At 43.0% G+C, this 22,756-nt stretch overlaps 1 protein-coding gene across 1 annotated transcript; it reads left to right on the forward strand.

The window, feature by feature from the left end:
* The first annotated feature begins 13,983 nt into the window (after nucleotides 1–13,983).
* On the forward strand, nucleotides 13,984–22,318 carry HAPLN2 (hyaluronan and proteoglycan link protein 2). The gene is made up of 6 exons (XM_075192649.1): nucleotides 13,984–14,509; nucleotides 17,629–17,745; nucleotides 18,118–18,471; nucleotides 19,941–20,057; nucleotides 20,181–20,363; nucleotides 21,671–22,318. The coding sequence occupies exons 2-6, from the start codon at nucleotides 17,655–17,657 to the stop codon at nucleotides 21,952–21,954; spliced, it is 1,029 nt and encodes a 342-aa protein (XP_075048750.1). The 5' UTR covers nucleotides 13,984–14,509; nucleotides 17,629–17,654; the 3' UTR covers nucleotides 21,955–22,318.
* The last annotated feature ends 438 nt before the right edge of the window (nucleotides 22,319–22,756 follow it).

Consider the following 22,756-nt stretch of genomic DNA (forward strand, 5'->3'; position numbering starts at 1 on the left):
GTGTGCCATATAACGAAATGTGTTTTTTTTTCCAAAACTTCCACCAATCAGTGGTTCAATCTTTGCTACTTGGAAGCTTGCGCTATTTGGAAGGGGGGAGCAGCTTAATCTAGGAAATTAATTTAAAGAGCTGTGTCTTATCCGGGGCAAGTGACATACGTAACTCTACCACTACTAGTCTACACACTATTGGCTTGTACATAATGTAGAATCTACTTCCAACAACTGGAAAGTCTAACAAAATCCTACTGTGTCAAAGCAGCCTCTCGTTTGTAAAAGGGACATGGAAAATATAGAGATGAAGCATATCGACAATGACTTTTTAACGGCAATGTACCTTTCATTTAATAAATGAATTCATTTTAGAAGATGGCTAGTATCTCACTGGGGTCCCTTCCCTACTGGTGAACCGTACTTGCCTAAATTTTGGACAAGCGGGGAGGGCATGACAATGTGATTATCATCCCCCCCCTCCCGCCACCACCGCACAACTATGCAATACATGTCATTGCACGGCGGTTTGAATCAAATCGTGTGAAGCTCCGCCCACTTCAAAGGGAGTAAAGGAGACCTCCGTGAAATGTCGGAGTCTCCTGGGAGGTATGAGGTGAACCCATAAGAATCTGAGGATTTGGGCGCAAACATTATAAATCGGAACGCTGGCTGACAAAGAAATTGGCAATTTGGCGGCTTAACGACTTGCGCAAGCATAGTGCCTAAAAATAAAGGGATTTGGCAGCCTGAAAAAAATAATTAGAGAAAAAACAAACCCGCACTCGGTATATCCCACTTTATATATGGTACCAGCTTCTTGGCAATAAGCCCGCGCTCGGTATATCCCATATTGTATGTGGTACCAGCTGCGTGGCAATATAACTGCCCATATATGTATACAAAACAAAAAGACAGCTGTCAGCGCTTATCCTTCACACTGCATATCTGTGTGTGTCTAGCAAAATGAAAACTCGAGGTATTAGTCCATATTTTGATCAAAACATTTAAGCCTGCATCCCAATGTCAAGGGCACCTCATTATATGCAGATCCTACACTGACCTATATGCTTTAAACACCATTAAAATGCAGTGGAAATCAGATGCACTCACCTCCCAGGTATAGGGGTTTACATCTAGCAAGGGCTGGGTGAGAGCCACACCCAAATGTGCCTTATATAGGCTTGATGGACAGCTGCTATGACAAAAAGGCAATACTTTGAAACAAAACCAGAGGAAAAAAATGCTTAGCCTATCAATTTACTAGGAACCGGTGACAGGCTTCCATGTTGGTGTAGTCAACAAAATGGCTTCTTCCGTCGCGTATAGGTGAAGGACGGAAACCTTCCTGTCATGAAGGGGTTACGTTGATTTTTGGAATCATGTTTTCAAATATTTCAAGACGGGAGGGAAAAAAGACGCTGGTTGTTGATGGGGAATTTTATGCTGGTACCATATTATCAATAGGATATCAAGCATTTATAAACACCGAAAAAACTGGTGGCAGTAGATTAATTTTTGTGATTATCAGCATTCTCGTGAATGGAACTAACGGCGCCCGGCGAGGGGGGCACCTTCAGATAAGCTGTTTAGGAAACAAGCAAATACATGTAGTCGCTATTCAACTCTTAGTGACTCCGACGGGTTTCCTTGTTGACGAAATTTTTACAAACCCAGGATCATTTTACCATGAAGGAGAAAAAAATGCTTCAGCCGCAAGGAATGTGCGATAATATTGTGTTGACTGGAAGAATTTAGTGGAAAGTCACGGAAGAATCTAGAAATAGGTTCATGTGGTGTTGACGACTGAGGGTGGGCAGAATATATTGAGGTGCAGCAAAATTTGTTTAAAAACTCTAATTTTGTAAGTTCTATCATGTTGGTACAAGTTGTGTTTCGGAAGGTTAAAGCATATATTGTGCACTATATGGACAAAAGTATTTGGCCACACCTGTTTAAATTATTAAATTGAGGTGTTTCAATCAGACCCGTTGCCAGAGGTGTATAACATCAAGCACCTAGCCATGCAGTCTCCATTTGCAGATATTTGTAATACATAATGGGTTGTTCTGACAAGCTCAGTGACCTCAAGCGTGGTACTGTGATAGGATGCCACCTTTGCGATAAGACGGTTCGTGAAATTTCATCCCTGCTGGATATTCCACGGTCAACTGTAAGTGATATTATTAGAAAATGGAAGCATTTAGGAACAACAGCACGAAGCGGAAAACCACGTAAAATCACAGAGCGGGGTCAACGACTGGTAAGGCGCATGGTGCGTAAAAGTCACCAACGCTCTGCTGATTCCATAGCTGAAGAGTTCTGAACTTCCACTGGCATTAATGTAAGCACAAAAACTGTGCAGCGGGAGCTTAATGGAATGGGTTTGCATGGCTGAGCAGCTGCATGCAAGCCTCACATCACCAAGACCAATGCCAAGCGTCGGATGGAGTGGTGTAAAGCACACAGACATTGGACTGTGGAGCAGTGGAAACGTGTTCTGTGGAGTGATGAATCACGCTTCTCTGTTTGGCAGTCAGATGGACGAGTCTGGGTTTGGTGGATGCTGGGAGAACGTTACCTGCCTGACTGCATTATGCTAACTGTGAAGTTTGGTGGAGGAGGGATAATAGCATGGGGCTGTTTTTCAGGGTTTGGGCTAGGCCCATTATCTCCAGTGAAGGGCAATCTTATTGCTTCAGCGTACCAAGTCATTTTGGACAATGCTATGCTTCCAACTTTGTGGCAACAGTTTGGGGAAGGCACTTTTCTATTCCAACATGACTGTGCCCCAGTGCACAAAGCAAGTACTACAAAGACATGGTTTGATGAGTTTGGTGTGGAAGAACTTGACTTTTCCACACAGAGCCCTGACCCCAACCCCATCAAATACCTCTGGGATGAACTGGAACGGAGACTGTGAGCCAGACCTTCTCGTCCAACATCAGTGCCTGACCTCATAAATGCTCTACAGAATGACTGGGCACAAATTCCCACAGAAACAATCCAACATCTTGTGGAAAACCTTCCAAGAAGAGTGGAAGCTGTTATCACTGTAAAAGGGGTATCAACTCCATATTAAAGTATATGTATTTGAATACAATGTCATTACAGTCCCTGTTGGTGTAATGGTCAAGCGTCCGGATACTTTTGTCCATATAGTGTATAAAAGAAAGAACATATTTAGTAGTGCCCAGTAGATATACTCAAACTGGTCGCTGTTCAATTCTCGCACCTGTTTGGCAAATTGGTTCTAAGAATCTTCAGGATTTCCTGAATTTTTTAACCAAATAAAAAAATCAAGAATTTTGAAGTGGTTCAAACATTTTCAAGCTGGCTCGACTATATTTGAACCAGTTTGCACTGATTCCAGCTGATACATGCACTTTCTGGTTGGTTGGCACATATTCAAGCAACTTGTTTAAGTTAAATTTGGATAATTTAGACTTTTTTTTTACTGGGAATGATGAACGTGGAACACGAATAGCAAACAGCGAACACCATAAGCTTCACAGTTCGACTTAATTTTTTTTTTTTTCAAACGCTATATTAAAAATATTATTTTGAATGTGCTAAAAATAAAAAAACAACAACATTAAATTTAATGTACACAGCAAACGTGAACCTTGCATGGAATCCACGAACCGCGAATGGAAACGGCTCTCGCAAGCCACAAATGGTTGTCGATCAAGTATCGAACTGGTTTGAAATGTCCAAGCCTCTCGAGTGCTCACTAACCTTTTCTAGAGCATCAGACCTTTGCCAGATGACATTTGCTTCTTCAGTTCCCCAACCGCTTCCTCCAAACGGCTTTGGGATGGTTCTGTTAGCTGTCCCACTAACTGAGATCAGCTACCGAATAAAAAGTCCAGAGAGCATGCTCAGGTATATAGCGACTGTTTACTGGGAGGAACTGAAGTTTCTTTCCATAAGATCAACAAATTACATTAGAAATCATCCGGTCATCACCATCTTCGGCAAAAGGAGTCGGATGACAAGAAAAATATTTATTAATTACTTTCCCTCTACTACAATTTGCTGCATGATTTTGGGATTATTTGCAAATCATCATTTAAACCAGGCCTGTCCAACCTGCGGCCCTCCAGGTGTTGTGAAACTACAAGCCCCAGCATGCTTTGCCAGTAGAGAACCAGTTGATAGCTGGTAGGGCATGCTGGGACTTGTAGTTTCACAACACCTGGAGGGCCGCAGGTTGGATAGGCCTAATTTAAACCATTTAAACTCATTTAAAGGGGGCACTAACCAAAAATATATCACACATATCCCTGGCACACGCCCAAACTATTGTGCTGTAAAATGATTATCACATCTCAATAAGACTAGCAAGAGAGCTCTAGGAAAAGGTGAAGCGACTATGGGGAAGAGAAGTCAAACAATGGCTACTTTACCAAGTGGTTCTGCAAGCAAGCTTGCTATCACCATTATAGTAAACTCCTGCCACAACACTATTGTTTTACATATATCATCTAATGTTTCCAGTGGACAAATATAAGGTCATCATCATCACCATTTATTTATAAATATAAGGTCATAATGGGGGTTATCCTAATAGTCCCTTTACTATAACTCTCTAGTAGAGCTTGTTAGGTTGGTGTCGGGATGAGGTGTTTTGGAACAAACGGCAAAGATGCCAAATTGTACCTCTGCACCCACAAGTCCTCAAATAGCGATCACGTACCAATATTGTGCAGATCCTATATTGTCTATATGTCAGCAGCAGCAGATGAGAAATTTTGCCCTCAGTAGTGGCGGATCCAGGGGGGAGGGGGCGATCGGGCCAATCGCCCCCCCCCCCCCCTAGCAGTACAAGTCCTTTAAATGTAGGCCCAAGGCGCCGGTCAAAGCGGTTGGAGGAGGCGGGACCAGTCGTGGGTGGTGGGTGGGGTTTTTTCCGGGGCCAGCTTGACGTATCTTGTGTGAAATAGCTCTGCAGACAGCGGTCATGGGGATACCCTCTTCTGAAAGTGCAGCTGAAATGCTCTATGCCACCCTTATAGAGGGGGGATCTTGTAGTAAGCCAGTATAAAGGGGGGTGGGATCCCCAGGCCCAGGGGGCATGAATGGTCACAGGTGTGACAAAATAGAGTGCCCGGGTCATCTCAGGAAATGTCAAGCCCACCCGGGACCCCCTTTGTACAAGACATAAAGCCAGAAACTGATTATCCATCTTGTTTTTAGTCTAATTTGTCCAACGTCTGTTCCTCCCACACTTTCCAAAGGTAAGCCGACATGTTCACCCATCTCCCTCGAAGTTCCCCCTCCACAGGCTGGCAACGGGAAAGTGGGACTAAAGTATAAAAAACACCAAGGGGTTAAACACACCTGGGTCTTTAGGAAGAGGAAGAAGTTCAGTAATGAATGAAGAGTGTAGTTTAAAAAGTGAACATGTCAAGCCGTAAGCAACAGTGACCCCTGCTGGCTGCAGGGTGAAAATGATTAAAGCTCTCAGCATTTAGTTTGTAGTACAAGAAAAGAATAGGTAACGTTATAGGCAAGTTTGATTGGACCTTTTAAAAGAGCTATATGCACAGGAATGAACGAATCATACAGTTAAAAATGTAAGTGTAGCAGCCATAGACAAGAGCGATCCCTGCTGGTTACAATCACAATCACCATTTATTTATATAGCGCCACTGATTCCACAGCGCTGTACAGAGAACTCATTCACATCAGTCCCTGCCAAATTAGAGCTTACAGTCTAAATTCCCTAACAATGTGAAAAAGCAAAAAATGTGTCTCTGGCTTCACCTCTGCAGCCAAGCCGATAAGTGGTTTGTGTTTATCATACACACTGCATTCTTAGGGGGGTTTCCTGTTACCCGGAAACCCCCCCCCCCCCCTGACCCGGGAATGTGGTGATCCTGGGGCACTGCATGCTGCATCATGGCTGACCCCCCCTAGGACCCTAGTATATGTGACCTAGGAATGTCCTGATCCGTTCCTCTCTTACTTTCCCTATGTGTAAGCCTGCCTACATCCTATCTCTCTAACAGACGTCTCAAATGGGATGTGCGCCACATGACATATGCACTTTCAATGAATGAAAAGCGCCGGACAGGAGGTGGCCGATCCCAGCATAGATAAATAATGTTCTGCAATATTATGGGCCATTAAGAAACTACAGTCCTACCTGAGAGTTCACAGTGGCCATGGATCATAACCCTGTCATGTGGCTGTACGGGACACAGGGAACAATGGGAGACTTTTACGATGGAGCCTTGGCATACCTCGTACATCGTCGTACGTGCTTATGACTTTGTTATCACGCACATAATGGTCAAGGACCCTCTTTGCACAAGACATAAAGCCAACAATTGATGCCCCATTTTGATTTCAGTCCAATTCGTCCTTAGTGTGTTCTTTGCAGTTTTCTAATGTGTGCCAATCTGTCCCCTTTGCTTTAAACACACTGTGGAAGCATGCACATAGCCTCAGCATCTCATCCTGGCCCTTTGTTCCAGCATTAGCTGCCTTGTTGTCCCCACGTCTCCATCTCAGCCACATTGGGGTCATCCTGGTGCATTAGCCAATCGTAGACCAACGTCCACATTTCCCATCAGACTATATTTGCGGAGAGTTTAGGTAATTTTTGGATAAGCCAAGGCTGGGAATCAAGATTCCACGCGTTTCACCAAGCTTAGTGTACATCATGTTTCATGAAGCTTAGTGTGAAATGCGTTTCATCAAGCTTAGTGAACAACTTGTTTTATCAAGCTTCGTGTGTCACATGGTTCATCAAGCTTAGTGTGTCACGCGTTTCACCAAGCTTAGTGTACCATGCGTTTCATCAAGCTTAGTGTACCACGCATTAGTACCAAGTCCTTCTTTTCCCTAATCCCAATTAAGGGGTTTGATTTAGTTCAGGTTGATACACATAAGTATCATTGCCCCTGTGATATGTAGTGTTTTTCTAAGTGTATATGGTTATCTATTCGTACTGTACAAATGTATAGCAGAATCTGTGTGTAAGTGGCTGGAAGGAACTTATACGTACTGTGGAGACGATTGTCAATCCCACTTCTAGGTTCTCTGGTATGGCGTACCCTGGTGTAGTGTACAGTGATACATACGATTTCAGAGCAGAAAAGGAACTGTATTTTTGGGTAAACTGGAAACTATCTTTGTGAGTGGTTAATTAATAAGATTAAATGGTCTATGCTTTGCCTTGCTATTAGTCATACTCTTACACCCACCCTGCAAGACGTTTACTGTTATCTGCGAGTGGCTGGAATGTCTTCTTTATAGGAAGATGATGTGCAGGACTTGAAGAAGTCTATCACACGAGAGGAATGCTTGGAATTAACCAATAATGGGTTTTTTGCCTGTTGTCTTTGCTGCTGTCATAGTAACATAGTAACATAGTTGATGAGGTTGAAAAAAGACACCAGTCCATCAAGTTCAACCTATTCTGGATCTCCTGCGATCCTGCACTTATATTTGAAATTAATCCAGAGTAAGCAACCGCCAATCTGTTTCACTTGTGACAATCCCACCAGGCTCAGTATTGCAGGCCAATTTTTACCCTATATCCACTACTACCCTTTATTTTAAATTAACGGTCGTATCCCTGGATACACCTTTCCGCTAAAAATTTGTCTAACCCTTTCTTAAACATATCTATTGAATCTGCCATCACAACCTTCCCTGGCAATGAATTCCATATCTTGACTGCCCTTACTGTAAAGAACCCCTTCCTTTGCTGGTTGTGAAATTTCCTCTCCTCTAACCTTAGGGGATGACCACGTGTCCTGTGTATGGTCCTTGGGGTAAAAAGTTCCCATGAAAGCTCTCTGTATTGACCCCTAATGTATTTGTACATAGTAATCATATCTCCCCTTAGACGCCTCTTTTCTAAAGTAAACATGCCTAAACTGGCTAACCTTTCCTCATAACTTAATGACTCCATACCCTTTATCAATTTTGTCGCCCTTCTCTGAACCCTTTCTAGTTCCAAATTATCTTTTTTATAGAGTGGTGCCCAGAACTGTACTGCATATTCAAGATGAGGTCTTACCAACGATTTATACAGTGGCAAAATTACACTGTCTTCCCTTGCATCTATGCCCCTTTTTATGCATGCCAATACTTTGTTTGCCCTTGCAGCTGCTGCTTGACATTGAGCACTATTGCTAAGTCTACTGTCTACGAGCACTCCCAAATCCTTTTCCATTATAGATTCTCCTAAATTAATTTCATTTAATTTATAGATTGCGTTCTTGTTTTTGATCCCTGAATGCATAACCTTACATTTATCTGTGTTAAACCTCATATTCCATTTAGCCGCCCAATCCTCCAGTTTATTTAAGTCCCTCTGTAGAGAAGCTACATCTTGCTCTGATTTTATTACCTTACAGAGTTTAGTGTCATCTGCCAAAATAGAAACTTTACTCTCTAAACCATCACCAAGGTCATTAATAAATATATTAAAAAGGAGTGGTCCCAGCACGAAACCTTGAGGTACTCCACTTAAGACTTTTGACCAATTAGAAAATGTTCCATTTATCACAACTCTCTGTTCCCTATTCTCTAACCAGTTTTCGATCCAAGTACAAATTTTGATTCCTAGACCCAGTTCCCTTATTTTGTAAACCAACCTCTGTCCATCTAGCCTTTTAAAGGTCGATTGGGTGTGGTTATTACATTTCAGCCTCCGTACCTGAGAGTAGAGTGCATTTCAGCCTAGTTTGAAGCATTAATGTTAGAGTAAGACCCTTGATGTTGGTTTGCCACCGTAAATGTTTTGATCAAAATATGAACTAATATATCATACATTCATACATAATTTTAATAGTAAGGATAAGTTCTGGTGACAACTGTGTTATTTGTTTTGTTTACATTACCTGGGCCTTGTTGGGAACTTCAGATTGTCATTAATAGACAGTAGAATCCCAACACCTTTGCGAGTTCACCCGACTATATGGTTAACTTTCTCTACAATGAGGAAGTGTACTTTAAAAGCTTGTCCCTCCCTCGCCACTTCCTCTTATTTCTAATCTCCTGAAGGGTAATTAGAGGAGGCATAATATAAATATGTAACTCAGGTAATTGCAGCCAGGTCACCTCTATTTATCTTTGTTGAGGCCCCTTTGCAGGCGATGAGAGTTTACGTTAAAAAACTTAATTTCTAGATTTTGCCATTACTATTAAATCTGGTTTAAATTAGAGCAGTAAGTGCTGGCAATAACCTCCTATTGTGACATTTTATTTTAAAGCAACAGTTAACCATTCATGAGTCTGGATTGCCACAGCAACCACAGTCACATGGCACGTGATGTAATGAGCAGAGAGGCTTTGGAACGCCCCTCTGATCTTTGTCTGCACTGTGACATCCTCCTTGACTGGCCAGCACAGAGCCCTGACCTAAACCCCATCGTACACCTTTTTGGATGACTAGGAACGCTGACTACGAGCCAGGCCTTATCGCCCAACATCAGTGCCCGACCTCGTTAATGCTCTTGCGGCTGAATGGGTGCGAATCTCCGCTGCCGTGTTCCAAAATCTATTGTAAAGTCTTCCTAGGAGAGCTGAGGCTGTTCTAGCAGCACAGAGGGGAACAACTCCATATTAATGGCCAAGGTTTTAGGAATGAGATGTTCACCAGACACACATGTATGTGATATTCGGGCCACGTACTTTTGGCCATCTTTCTAACAGCACAGTGGGGTCATGGATTCAATTCCGACCAGGGCCCGTATCTGTGAGGAGTTTGTATGTTCTCTTCATGTTTGCGTGGTTTTCCTCCGGGTGCTCCAGGTTCCTCCCACAATCCAAAAACACACTAGTAGGTTAATTGGTTGCTGAAAAAATAAACACTAGTCATTGTGGGTTGAGGAGTTTAAACTCTAAGCTCCGTTGGGGCAGGGACTGATGCGAGTGAATTCTCTGTACTGCGCTGCAGAATCAGTGGCGCTATATAAATAAATGGTGATGATGACGATATGGCGATATCGTATTTGCTCCGCGGTTGAGTCTGTTTGTCTCCGTCAGCAGCGAAAACAGACTGGAAGAGGATCACCGCTGTGTCCTTTATCGGGAATGCTGACAGGAAATTTGTTGTGCGTTAGAAAAGTCTTCCCCAACATCACAGCTTTAGCTCAAGTTTCTGATACGTTCCTGAAACTTTTACACATATACCTGTGAAGGTCATTAGTAGCTCATATAGGGAGCCCTGCACTATAGATTTAGTGACTCACTTCTTGGTGGGCCCCCAAAGTCTGCGCCATGTGGACACCCTCGCCTCAGCCCAGGAGGAGCAATGACCGCGTGGACCAATAGGCAGCTATTTGTCCGTGCAATCACTTTACTCATCCATAATGCACCTAAGATGGGGCCGTAGATGGTTGGATGGTGCCGGACACACTATAATATATATATATATATATATATATATATATATATATATATATATATTTATAATCTGTTTGCCAAGACATTTCCTATAGAGCTCTAGTTGTATTTATTAGGGCAGCACGGCGGCTAAGTGGTTAGCACTTCTGCCTCACAGCACTGGGGTCATGAGTTCAATTCCCGACCGTGGCCTTATCTGTGTGGAGTTTGTATGTTCTCCCCGTGTTTGCGTGGGTTTCCTCCAGGTGCTCCGGTTTCCTCCCACACTCCAAAAACATACTGGTAGGTTAATTGGCTGCTTTCAAAATTGACCCTAGTCTCTGTCTGTCTGTGTGTTTGTATGTTAGGGAATTTAGATTGTAAGCTCCAATGGGGCAGGGACTGATGTGAGTGAGTTCTCTGTGCAGCGCTGCGGAATCAGTTGCGCTATATAAATAAATGGTGATGATGATGATGATGATGATTTAACACAGAGAGTTTTCATCATCTGATAGAAAATAGTTGTTAATATAGGATTAGGTATGTAGCGCCATCTGGTGGACGATAGTGAGAACACCATGCACATGATTTTAGATCGTTAGTTGCCCATGTGCCGTCAGAAACTGTGTTTACATAGAGCTCTCAGTAAGTTATATAGTCATTATCGCTACATATTTTTCATCACCACTTTGTATCTGTTAATTTTGCATGTTAAATGCTCTATTGTTAATACATAATAATTAATTGTCCTCAGAGAACAACAGCAGTTAGAGAAACCTGCATTTTATATACAGAATAAGAAAAATTGTATTGGAGAGGTTTATCAAAATTAGGACCTTGTGCCTGGAAATTAGGACCTTGTGCCCGGAAATTCTACACAGTTGATGACTATATAGCTTTTGTAAGTATTAAGCAGCACACAAAAAATTATATTTATTATCATATATTTTTATAGCGCCCATCGTATTACACTGCTAATAGCACATTTTTAACAGGGGTAGCAGTGTTCTTGTCACTCTCAAGTCTCCAGTGACATTGCTCAGTGCCATTGCTCACACAGAAACAGGGGTAGCAGTGTTCTTGTCACTCTCCAGTCTCCAGTGACATTGCTCAGTGCCATTGATCACACAGAAACAGGGGTAGCAGTGTTCTTGTCACTCTCCAGTCTCCAGTGACATTGCTCAGTGCCATTGCTCACACAGAAACAGGGGTAGCAGTGTTCTTGTCACTCTCCAGTCTCCAGTGACATTGCTCAGTGCCATTGCTCACACAGAAACAGGAGGGGTAGCAGTGTTCTTGTCACTTGACAATAATTGACTGGAAATGACTGGAAATTATTGTTATTGAGGTTAATAATAATGTAGGAACAAAGAAAGCCAAATTATGTTATTTTATTTATTTATTTATTTATTTTTTTTAAAAAAAAATACAGATTCAAAATCAAAACATTTGAAGGTGGTTTTGCCCAAACCAAAACACGAAGTTAATACAGATCCAAAACCAAAACCAAAACCTAAACACGGGGGTCAGTGAACATCCCTAACAATTAGTATTTAGATATACAAATTGTTGCATGTCACTAATGCTGTCATTTATTATTTTATATCACTACCAGTAACTGTCACCAGATCACAGTATAACTAGCACATACATAGCTAGGAACACGCTGTGACAAGCTGTGTGGCCATTCACCTACAGTTGTAATAATATTGTAGCGTTGCTGAACAGACTCTTCTGTTTACATGGAATGGTGTCCGAAAATAGCGTCTTAATCGTAAACACTACAGTGGAGAATTCAGATCCAGATGTCATTTATATACATTGGGGGCATCCAATCAGCCGATGAATACACTGGGTGACATCACCAACAAATTATTTTTTTTTTTTCTTGTACATGGACTTTAAGAAAGATTTTTTCAGCTTCAATAAGCTGTGTTATAAAAAGTCCTGTGAATATACGGATTCTCCACACCTTATTTAAATCTGTCGCTCTGCCAAAACAAAATCTTATTTTTCTGACGTTAAGACACCTTGGATTTAGCAAACCTTCTAAACAGGCAAAGTGGAGATGTTGCCCATAGCAACCAATCAGATGCTGGCTATCATTGATCTTGTACATTCTAGAACATGATAGCTGGAATCTGATTGGATGCTATGGGCAACACCTCCACTTTTCCTTTTTAGAAGACGTGAAAAATCCTGTAATTGGAGACACTGTGAGACACCAGGAAAACAGAGAAAAAAAACGTGTAATTGTAAACACTACACATGTGAATCGGGAGGTTGCCCTCCTCTCCCGGGAGGTCTCCCAGAAATGCAGGAGTCTCCCGGACTTTCCGGGAGAGTAGGCAACTAAGCGTTAAAGAAAAGCAGCTAATGAATCTCTAGAGACTGAAGTGTCTTTTACATTTCTGTCTCCATTACTGAAGTCATGTTGTCTTACCTGTCAGTCTTTGATTAAATCTTGGTCTCCATGAAAATGGCCACCTCCATAGGCATCAATACATGGACATAGGACACAATTTCTGAACTGTGTCATCATGCCACAGATGGAGAAGCCAACCACGTCTTGTACTGGCTCAGCATCAGGGAGAATGCCAGACTCTTCAGGGAGTGAGGGAGATCACCCCTATGTCAGGGCGTCTCCCTGACATTCAGACATACTTGCCAACATTTCTTTTTCTTTTTCCGGGAGATGCCGGCTGGGACGTGGGCGTGCAGGGGGCGGGGCGGCGTTTAAACTGAATTTTTCCCACTTCCTATCAGGGAGATTGCCACACTCGTCCGGGAGACTCTCGCAAAATGCGGGAGTCTCCCGGACATTCCGGGAGAGTTGGCAAGTATGCATTCAGGGAGAGTTGGCAAGTATGCTCTACAGGCTCCTAGGCTTGGCATCTCCTTCACCACCACCAGTGAGTGGCCCAGCCCACACGTGAGGAGCAGGAAGGTGGAATGAGAGACGGGGGGGGAGGGAGTGGCTATGCAGGGCCCCAAGACATTGCAGTAACGGAACCCGAACCCCCTCTCTACGGCCATAGCTGTCTCATATACCAAGGTTTGCGGACCACAAATGCAAGTTTATAATATCACATTGAGCTTTGTGGACCAATAGCCCTATGTGTCCACTTGTTAAATGACCCTCATGTGCCATTTATCTGTTATGTTAGCTGAGACTTCTATCCCAGTATCCCATCTAAAATGTATAATTAGAAATAGCCCACAAAAAAATCACCCACAGACAACTGGAAGAGTCAAACGTATCCGGCCGCAGGGTCAAACGCAGGATTTGTAGAGGGAGGTTTCCACACCACGCCGCCAGTGGGCGTGACCAGCATGCATGGGGGCGTGGCTTTAATTTTAGACAGTGCTTGGCTGCTCTCCAACTCTTCCTATCCCCATAATATACATGGGCAATGCTGCGTGCACTACTGTTAGGTGCATGCAGCTCTCCATTTTCAAGCAGAGCCGTGTGAAGTGGGAGCAGGGTCCAACCACCTCAATTATACAGTGCCCCAGGCTTGGGGGGGGGGGGTTTCCAGGCACTAGGACTCCCCCCCCCCTCGGTTTGCCTATGGGCCGAGCCGTCCCAAGTGCTGACTAGCAAATCCATTGACCACACCACTGATCTCAGTTCCACGTAGGTGGCTCATTCTGCAGGTGCGCTATGTGAACTACAGATCATTACTGGTCAATGGGCGTCCGTAGGTTACTAAGAACAGTGAGACTCTTTTTAGTCTGCTTGTGTGGGACAGAAAGTTGGACAAAAGGCTCAAACTCCAGAGGTGTCTAGATCCTACTGCCACATGTTGACATTTTCCAACCAAATTCAGAGACTCTGCATCATGGAGACAAGACAGTCCAGGCATTGACAAGCTGTGCCCAGTTCCGAACAATTGGCGGATTGTGTCCTCGGCCGTTTCCCTGAGTCCAGAGGGGAAGTGACTGACAGGCACACAAACTGTTTACTGACTCCTCGACAGAAGGGCAGCTAGATCAGAAACACCCGCTGTCCCAGAGGGGGGTGGAGAGGAGGTGTCACTCTCCAACAGCTGACAGGACCGGTCTCTCAACAGGTCAACGAGATTCAGATGATGTCTGTGACAATTTGGTGATGCCCGGTATGTTGTGGTGGTGAATAGGATGGGACGTCCCATCGGATCATTCTCATAAGGTGAGATTTGCTGTTATATGGGTGTTTTAGGCATTCTTTGCACCTGGGGTGCCGAATAACATTATTTTTCTTAATTTTTAGCATTGCACTAACAGTATTATTAGACTGCAGTTAAAAATTATCCCCTCTGTGTGATAGATGACCTCTGTTGGTCGTGTGAATTTCATCCCATTTTATCATTTGTTGTAATAATTTGCAGATTAGCAGCCCCTCTGCAAAACATTACACCTTTCAGATATGCATATTAATATATTAAATTGGGCAATTCCTGAATTGGCACAAAAATTAGTCGTTAAATTGGATTTCTTGCGGATAAACAGCAACTCGGAGAACTCCTTTCCTGCCGATATATAATTACAGGACTTCAGTTCTGCATGTTTATTGGCACAACTGATTACAATATACTCTGTACAGGTTGCAGTTCAACTCTTTATAGTACTAATGGGCAGATATTTCTGTATTGCATCCAGAAATTGTACCAACCCATGAATACAGATATATATATATATAGCATTGGTATGCCTCCCAGACAGAGTTACAAGTATATGTATTTATTTATAAGAAGGGAACTTCTTGATTGATACATTTATTGACCTATACATTTGCCATCCAGAGCCTTGTAGAATATTATATATATATATATATACGCACAACCCATCCAGTTATTTTGATTTGCAGAGGACGCAGAATTACTGATATAAAGGATTATACATGCAAAACACACAAGGTACTTGCTAAGCTGGTGTTTGGCTCATTGACGATACTTAATGCCGTATACTTTAATGACATTGGGGTAATTGCTTGTGACATATTCTGAGAGATAAAGGCTCGCTGTGTGTTTGCAATGAAATTTAAATTTTTGCAAAAAGAAAATTGTTGTTTGGTATTTTTTCTTTAATAATGATTCATGAAAATGTAGCATTTCACCTCTTCCTTTGTATGTTATATTGTCTGTCATTATTACATCATTATTAGCAACATTTCAATGGAGATTTCCACAATTTTTTTGGCTTTCTTTATCTTCCATAGAACAACGTATTATAGTAGAAGGCACTAGTCATATTTACCTTGTAATTACTGTGTGGTGGTGGCTGCTCCCGCTGATCTCTCCGTACAGCTCCCACAGTCCTGGCTGGTACATGTAATAATTACAATATGTGATGGAAATCCTGTATTCCGCCTCCCTGCAGACTCCTGCCGGATACAGCTGAAAATACTGTGATCTGTCGTGTATAGACATCTGCACAGTACCACTTCCCTTGTTCTGTATGATGGGACATGTGATAACTGCAGAGTACCACTTCCCTTGTTCTGTATGATGGGACATGTGATAACTGCAGAGTACCACTTCCCTTGTTCTGTATGATGGGACATGTGATAACTGCAGAGTACCACTTCCCTTGTTTTGTATGATGGGATATGTGATAACTGCACAGTACCACTTCCATTGTTCTGTATGCTGGGATATGTGATACCTGCACAGTACCACTTCCCTTGTTCTGTATGCTGGGATATGTGATAACTGCACAGTACCACTTCCCTTGTTCTGTATGCTGGGATATGTGATAACTGCACAGTACCACTTCCCTTGTTCTGTATGCTGGGATATGTGATAACTGCACAGTACCACTTCCCTTGTTCTGTATGCTGGGATATGTGACATCTACACAGTACCACTTCCCTTGTTCTGTATGATGATGTATGTGATAACTGCACAGTACCACTTCCCTTGTTCTGTATGATGGGTTATGTGATAACTGCACAGTACCACTTCCCTTGTTCTGTATGCTGGGATATGTGACATCTACACAGTACCACTTCTCTTATTCTGTATACTGGGATATGTGATAATTACACAGTTCCACTTCCATTGTTCTGTATGCTGGTATATGTGATAACTGCACAGTACCACTTCCCTTGTTCTGTATGCTGGGATATGTGATAACTGCACAGTACCACTTCCCTTGTTCTGTATGCTGGGATATGTGACATCTACACAGTACCACTTCCCTTGTTCTGTATGATGATGTATATTATAACTGCACAGTGCCACTTCCCTTGTTCTGTTTGATTGGTTATGTGATAACTGCACAGTACCACTTCCCTTGTTCTGTATGCTGGGATATGTGACATCTACACAGTACCACTTCTCTTATTCTGTATACTGGGATATGTGATAATTGCACAGTACCACTTCCCTTGTTCTGTATGCTGGTATATGCGATAATTACACAGTACCACTTCCTTGTTCTGTATACTGGGATATGTGATAATTACATAGTACCACTTCTCTTATTCTGTATACTGGGATATGTGATAATTACACAGTACCACTTCCCTTGTTCTGTATGCTGGCATATGTAATAATTACACAGTACCACTTCCCTTGTTCTGTATGCTGGGATATGTGATAATTACATAGTACCACTTCTCTTGTTCTGTACGCTGGGATATGTGATAACTGCACAGTGCCACTTCCCTTGTTCTGTATAATGGGATCTGCAATAACTGCACAGTGCTGCACACAATTAATCCACACCTTTGTTTACTATAAGCAAATGCACAATTTAAGATGACTGTTTGCATTACTATCCCGCAGAACAAACTCTGCACCTCGCAGTAGGAGAACCTTTGTGACTGGTATAATCGCTCCAACGGGGCAGGGACTGATATGAATGACTACATGTCCTCTGCACAGGGCTGTGTAATATAATTGGCACTATATAAATAAACTAAATCTACAATAAATAATCCTGGCGCTTCTATTTAGGATTACACCATTGTCTATGACAGCGGCAGGTAACAGGTGATAGAGGGTGTACGGTCCATGCAAACAGGAACCTGTAAATTATGCCAAATGCTTTGACTATAACAACTCCCAGCCCATGGATTGCAGTGACAAGCTAGGTATGGTTACCGCCTTCTAGTGAAATAAATTGTCATATTTCAGAGAAATCATCTATAAATGATTGTGATTGTGCTAAATTTGCATGCCCATATTTCATAGACTGAAGCATTGTACATTCCAACCAGTTAAAATGTCATTGTGGAAAATCGTCGTAGAATCTTAGCTCATCGTCGTGTTTTTGCACTGATTCATGTCATCTTGTGTCTCTCAGACAAACACTGAGTGTTGTTCCCAAGGATGAAAGGACTCTGCGTTCTCCAGCTTCTTCTGTCTTGTTCCGTCTCCTACCAGGACCCCGGTGTCTATCGCAAAGCCGACCGGAACCAAGGTCTCATAATGTGGGGTTTATTTGGTGTATGGTACAAAAATATGATCTTAAAATCCAAGGATGGGGTTCGTACATAGGTCGCTCTAGGCAGAGATGGGAGATTACATTTAATGGGTTTATATGTTTTCCACCTTCAGATTACTTTGGTTTACAGACTTGTATGTCCCAACTTGCAACTTTTTTTTTTTACATATATTTCTATATCTTTCTCCTTTCTGCACTTTTGAGTGTTTTTTTTTTTTTTGTTACGTCTGAGCGATGACATTGATTTCCTAGAGAATTGGTCATTTGAAAATTGGTTCAGTGTAGGTTAACAGGTCCACTTAAAGGTTCAGAACATAATATCTTAAATCTTGTCGCCCTCCCCCCCAGTTTACACCCCAGGAACACATTATTTGCTGAACCCAATTCACGGCGTGATCCACAGCGCGAGAGGCGCCAATGTGACTCTACCCTGTATCATGCGCCGACGTCCGAGGAGCTACAGGGTAAAGTGGAGCAAGGTCAACCCCGCGGACCCCCTGGAGAACCTCATCCTCATCTCCAACGGTCAGCGCCACAAGAATTACGACAAGCTGAAAGGCCGAGCCCGCCTGAGGCGCAGCCACCGGCTCGACGCCTCCTTGATCATCACCGACGTGTCGTTGGAAGACGAGGGCAGATACAAGTGTGAGCTGGTCAATGGCCTGGACGATCAGAGCTTGACGTTATCGTTGGAGCTAGAGGGTAACTAGACTCCATTTAAATTGGACATCTGCACATTTTATCTTAATTCATTCTCCTTAATGGATAATACGTTAATAAGTTGCAAGTGTATCATAAAATGAACGGCAACCAAACGGCTGCTGACGGAGTGGGGGAGGATGCAAGAAAATAAATATTTTATAAATTAATAATAAGTTGAATGGGTTTTCATATAGTGGGAGTTTGGCACCTTTGTTTTATAAAGTCAATTTGAAAGGCACCTAAAATCTATGTTACTCTGTCTGTGACTTCTTGGTTGCTTTCATTCCCCTCCTTACCCCATGACACCTCCCCTGTCATCTGCAGCCCGGTCCTCACTAACATATCACTCATCTCCTGATATAGTCTGTGCCGCTGGAGGACCCTGCTTTTTCCACTTTGTAACTCTTAGTCTGTGGCTTCCTGCTGCCTCCATTCCCCTCCTCACATCATGTCACTGCCCCTGTCACATGCAGCCCTGTCCTCACTAACACATCACTCATCTCCTGATATACTCTGTGCTGCTGGGGGACCCTGCTCCTTCCACTATATAACTCTCAGTCTGTGGCTTCCTGCTGCCTCCATTCCCCTCCTCACATCATGTCACTGCCCCTGTCACATGCAGCCCTGTCCTCACTGACACATCACTCATCTCCTGATATATTCTGTACTGCTGGGGGACCCTGCTCCTTCCACAATATAACTCTCAGTCTGTGGCTTTCTGCGGCCTCCATTCCCCTCCTCACATCATGTCACTGCCCCTGTCACATGCAGCCCTGTTGTCATGAACACATCACTCATCTCCTGATATAATCTGTGCTGCTGGAGGACCCTGCTCCTTCCACTATATAACTCTCAGTCTGTGGCTTCCTGCTGCCTCCATTCCCCTCCTCACATCATGTCACTGCCCCTCTCACATGCAGCCCTGTCCTCATGAACACATCACTCATCTCCTGATATACTCTGTGCTGCTGGGGGACCCTGCTCCTTCCACTTTGTAACTCTCAGTCTGTGGCTTCCTGCTGCCTCCATTCCTCTCCTCACGTCATATCACTGCCCCTGTCACATGCAACCCTGTCCTCACTGACACATCACTCATCTTCTGATATACTCTGTGCTGCTGGCGGTCCCTGCTCCTTCCACTATATAACTCTCAGTCTGTGGCTTCCTGCTGCCTCCATTCCCCTCCTCACATCATGTCACTGCCCGTCACATGCAGCCCTGTCCTCACTAACACATCACTCATCTCCTGATATACTCTGTGCTGCTGGGGGACCCTGCTCCTTCCACTATATAACTCACAGTCTGTGGCTTCCTGCTGCCTCCATTCCCTTCCTCACATCATGTCACTGCCCCTCTCACATGCAGCCCTGTCCTCATGAACACATCACTCATCTCCTGATATAATCTGTGCTGCTGGGCAATTCTCATCAGTTCTTTGATATTAAATGTCTTTCTTTCCCCTATTCTAGGAGTGGTGTTCCCATATCAGTCCAGAGAGGGGCGCTACCGTTTTAACTACATCGAGGCCCATCAAGTTTGTGAAGAGCAAGACGGAAGACTGGCCACTTACGCTCAGCTCTACCAAGGTAAGGGAGAAGCCACGCTGTCTGCATCTGGTAGACTGGGGTGTAATATAAAGTAGAACTCCGTCTGCATCGATTTAGGAATGAGTGTTACAAAGCATTGTCTAACCCTTGTCTTATTCTCAGCCTGGACGGACGGTCTTGATTGGTGCAACGCTGGATGGCTTCACGAGGGCAGTGTGCATTATCCGGTCATCGCCCCACGGGAACAATGTGGCGGGGATCTGCCCCCCGGAATACGCAGCTATGGACCCAAGGACAAACTGAAGGACAGATACGACACTTTCTGCTTCACCTCAGCTCTTAAGGGTACTCCATTGAATTAGAGCTTTAAATTGTATTAGTGGGTGGTAAAATAGTTGGAAAATTTTATTTATATTTTACATACACTGATCGAACATGATAGCATATTTTGCTAACTTGTTTTTTATTTAATACTTTAGTCACAAAAATATAGCTTGCAGGGATTAAATACTACCACAAGATGGCACTGGCCAGCTTCCTAGGAATTTTTTAGGAACGCTGTCCACTGTGTTTGCTGCCAGGATTGTGGGTTACCCAATCCCAAAATTAGCAGTAATGAAAAAAAACAAACTTAAGTACTTCAAACACAATTTGTATAGCATACGGTTTAAATAGGGGTTTTTGTATGGTATAATGACAATAATATAATGAGAAAAATAATATATTAAACAGTAGATAACTGGATTCTGCTTGTATCTTTTATCGCAAGTACTGCATGAATGCCCTGCGGAAGTTGATCTTACGATGAAACGCGTTAGCACTAAGTTTTTCCCAGATAGTGAAATCACATGGATGTTTGATTACAGACACAGATAGCTGGTTGGGGACTTTCTTGGACTGGTACCTACAAGCGTCAACACATACTTTAATGGGAGGAGAGTAGGAGAGGAGCGGTGGTTAAGGAAACGAGAGGTGGATATTTATTAATAGACCGGATACAAGCAAGATCCTGCTAACTACTATTTACCTTTTGATACCAGCACTTTTCGAGTTCTTTTCCATTTTCACCTCCCTGGGACCAATAATCACTAATCCTAGAAGCAACGTTTGCACCATGTAAGGTACAAACTGTTTCATTATGTCAGGAATCACTGTCTGGGCTTTGCAATTCTTCCACATTTGTGGCACGCCATTGCGATCTTTTTCACCTATTCGTCTACCCCGTCATGCAGCAGATACTATCTAATAGTTGTGTTTGACGTGCCCAGATTTCATTATTTTTGTTACATATATCTACTTGTCTTAAAAATGACACCGTATATGAAATATCATTAAAAATAAGATAGATTTAAATTGGAAGTGTCAATATTAGGCACAAAGCAAATTTTAAACTAGGTTTTGGAGGGGGACATGAGTGGGAGGACCAATGAGAATCCACAATAACGGACAATGAGGCTTCTGATTGGTCCTTTCGCTCACATCCTTTCTGCAGCCATTTTTAAGTAGTTTTGGCGGTGGAGCTTTAATGATGACTTTTAGAGCATTTATTTCAATTCAGAATCTACTTTTAAACAACCTAATTTAGCTTAAAACAGAACAAAAGACTTTATTTCCCTCCCAAATTAAAACCCATTAACCTGCCATCTTTGCAGGCCGAGTCTACTTTGTCAATGGTCCGATGAACTACAGTGAAGCTTCGAATGCTTGCCAGGCCGGCAAGGCGGAGGTTGCGAAGGTTGGACATTTGTACGCCGCGTGGAAATTCTCGGGTCTGGATCATTGCGACGGAGGCTGGCTATCGGACGGCAGTGTCCGTTTCCCGATCACCGAACCACGGGAGCGGTGCGGAGGCCTCCCCGATCCAGGAGTGAGGAGCTTCGGTTTCCGCGATCAGGAGGAGAGACTGTATGGAGTGTATTGTTATGCACCTACTTAGGGCAAGTGTTTAGACCATTAGAGGTCATCTACTAAAGCTTCAGATGGAGTGGACTCCCAGCTTCTTCCTGAGAGGCCAACACCAAAGTGGAGACAGTTGACCAACATGCGGAAAAAGGGATTAGGGCCAGATCTGATTCTTCTCCATGATAAAGTTCCATGTTTCAGATTGGAGTGAACATTGGTTCAGACATTTGAACTTATTTGTCTATTCTGTTTAACTGTAGGCATCATGGTATCCTCTCAATGTCTACGCCCAACGTAACCGGTGATAAGCCTTTATATTAACAGTGCAATAAAGTAGAATGTAGCATAACACAATTGTATCGATACGCAATGGCTTAAAAAATGTCCAATAATTTTAACCTGTGCCGTGCCTCTGCTAATTGACCTCTGTTAGATGGCTTTACAGTGACTGAATTGATGATTTATAATGCTTGAGCGCTTAGAGCTTAGCTGTGCAATGTTTGGATAACATGGTAGGGCTCAATATTAATTTGTATATACAGTAGTGGCTTCCTGCTCAATTCACCTCCTCGTATCATGACATTGGCTCTCACTGATGCAATCACACAAGGGGAGAGGTCACTACCTCCTACTTATACACTGAAATACTCTGTGCTGCAGTGACAGGTTGATCTATACCCATACATGTACTTTACCAATTCTCCATTCCTGGCTCTGAGTACTGTACATACAATTTTTGGGGTATTTGTGAGCTTAGGGTATACCTCTTACAGTAAGCTTCATTTTATTTTTTTACAGACATTCGATATCCCAAGTAGCTTTAATGATTCATAATG

Source organism: Mixophyes fleayi, chromosome 12 (assembly GCF_038048845.1).
Source record: "Mixophyes fleayi isolate aMixFle1 chromosome 12, aMixFle1.hap1, whole genome shotgun sequence".
Classification (NCBI taxonomy): Eukaryota; Metazoa; Chordata; class Amphibia; order Anura; family Limnodynastidae; genus Mixophyes; species Mixophyes fleayi.

Excerpts from the sequence above, each read along its gene's own strand:
- HAPLN2 (XM_075192649.1), top strand. The coding sequence starts at position 17,655 with ATGAAAGGACTCTGCGTTCTCCAGCTTCTTCTGTCTTGTTCCGTCTCC. Across the intron at positions 17,746-18,117 it reads CAAAGCCGACCGGAACCAAG|TTTACACCCCAGGAACACAT; the intron begins GTCTCATAATGT and ends CCTCCCCCCCAG. Across the intron at positions 18,472-19,940 it reads GTTATCGTTGGAGCTAGAGG|GAGTGGTGTTCCCATATCAG; the intron begins GTAACTAGACTC and ends CCCCTATTCTAG.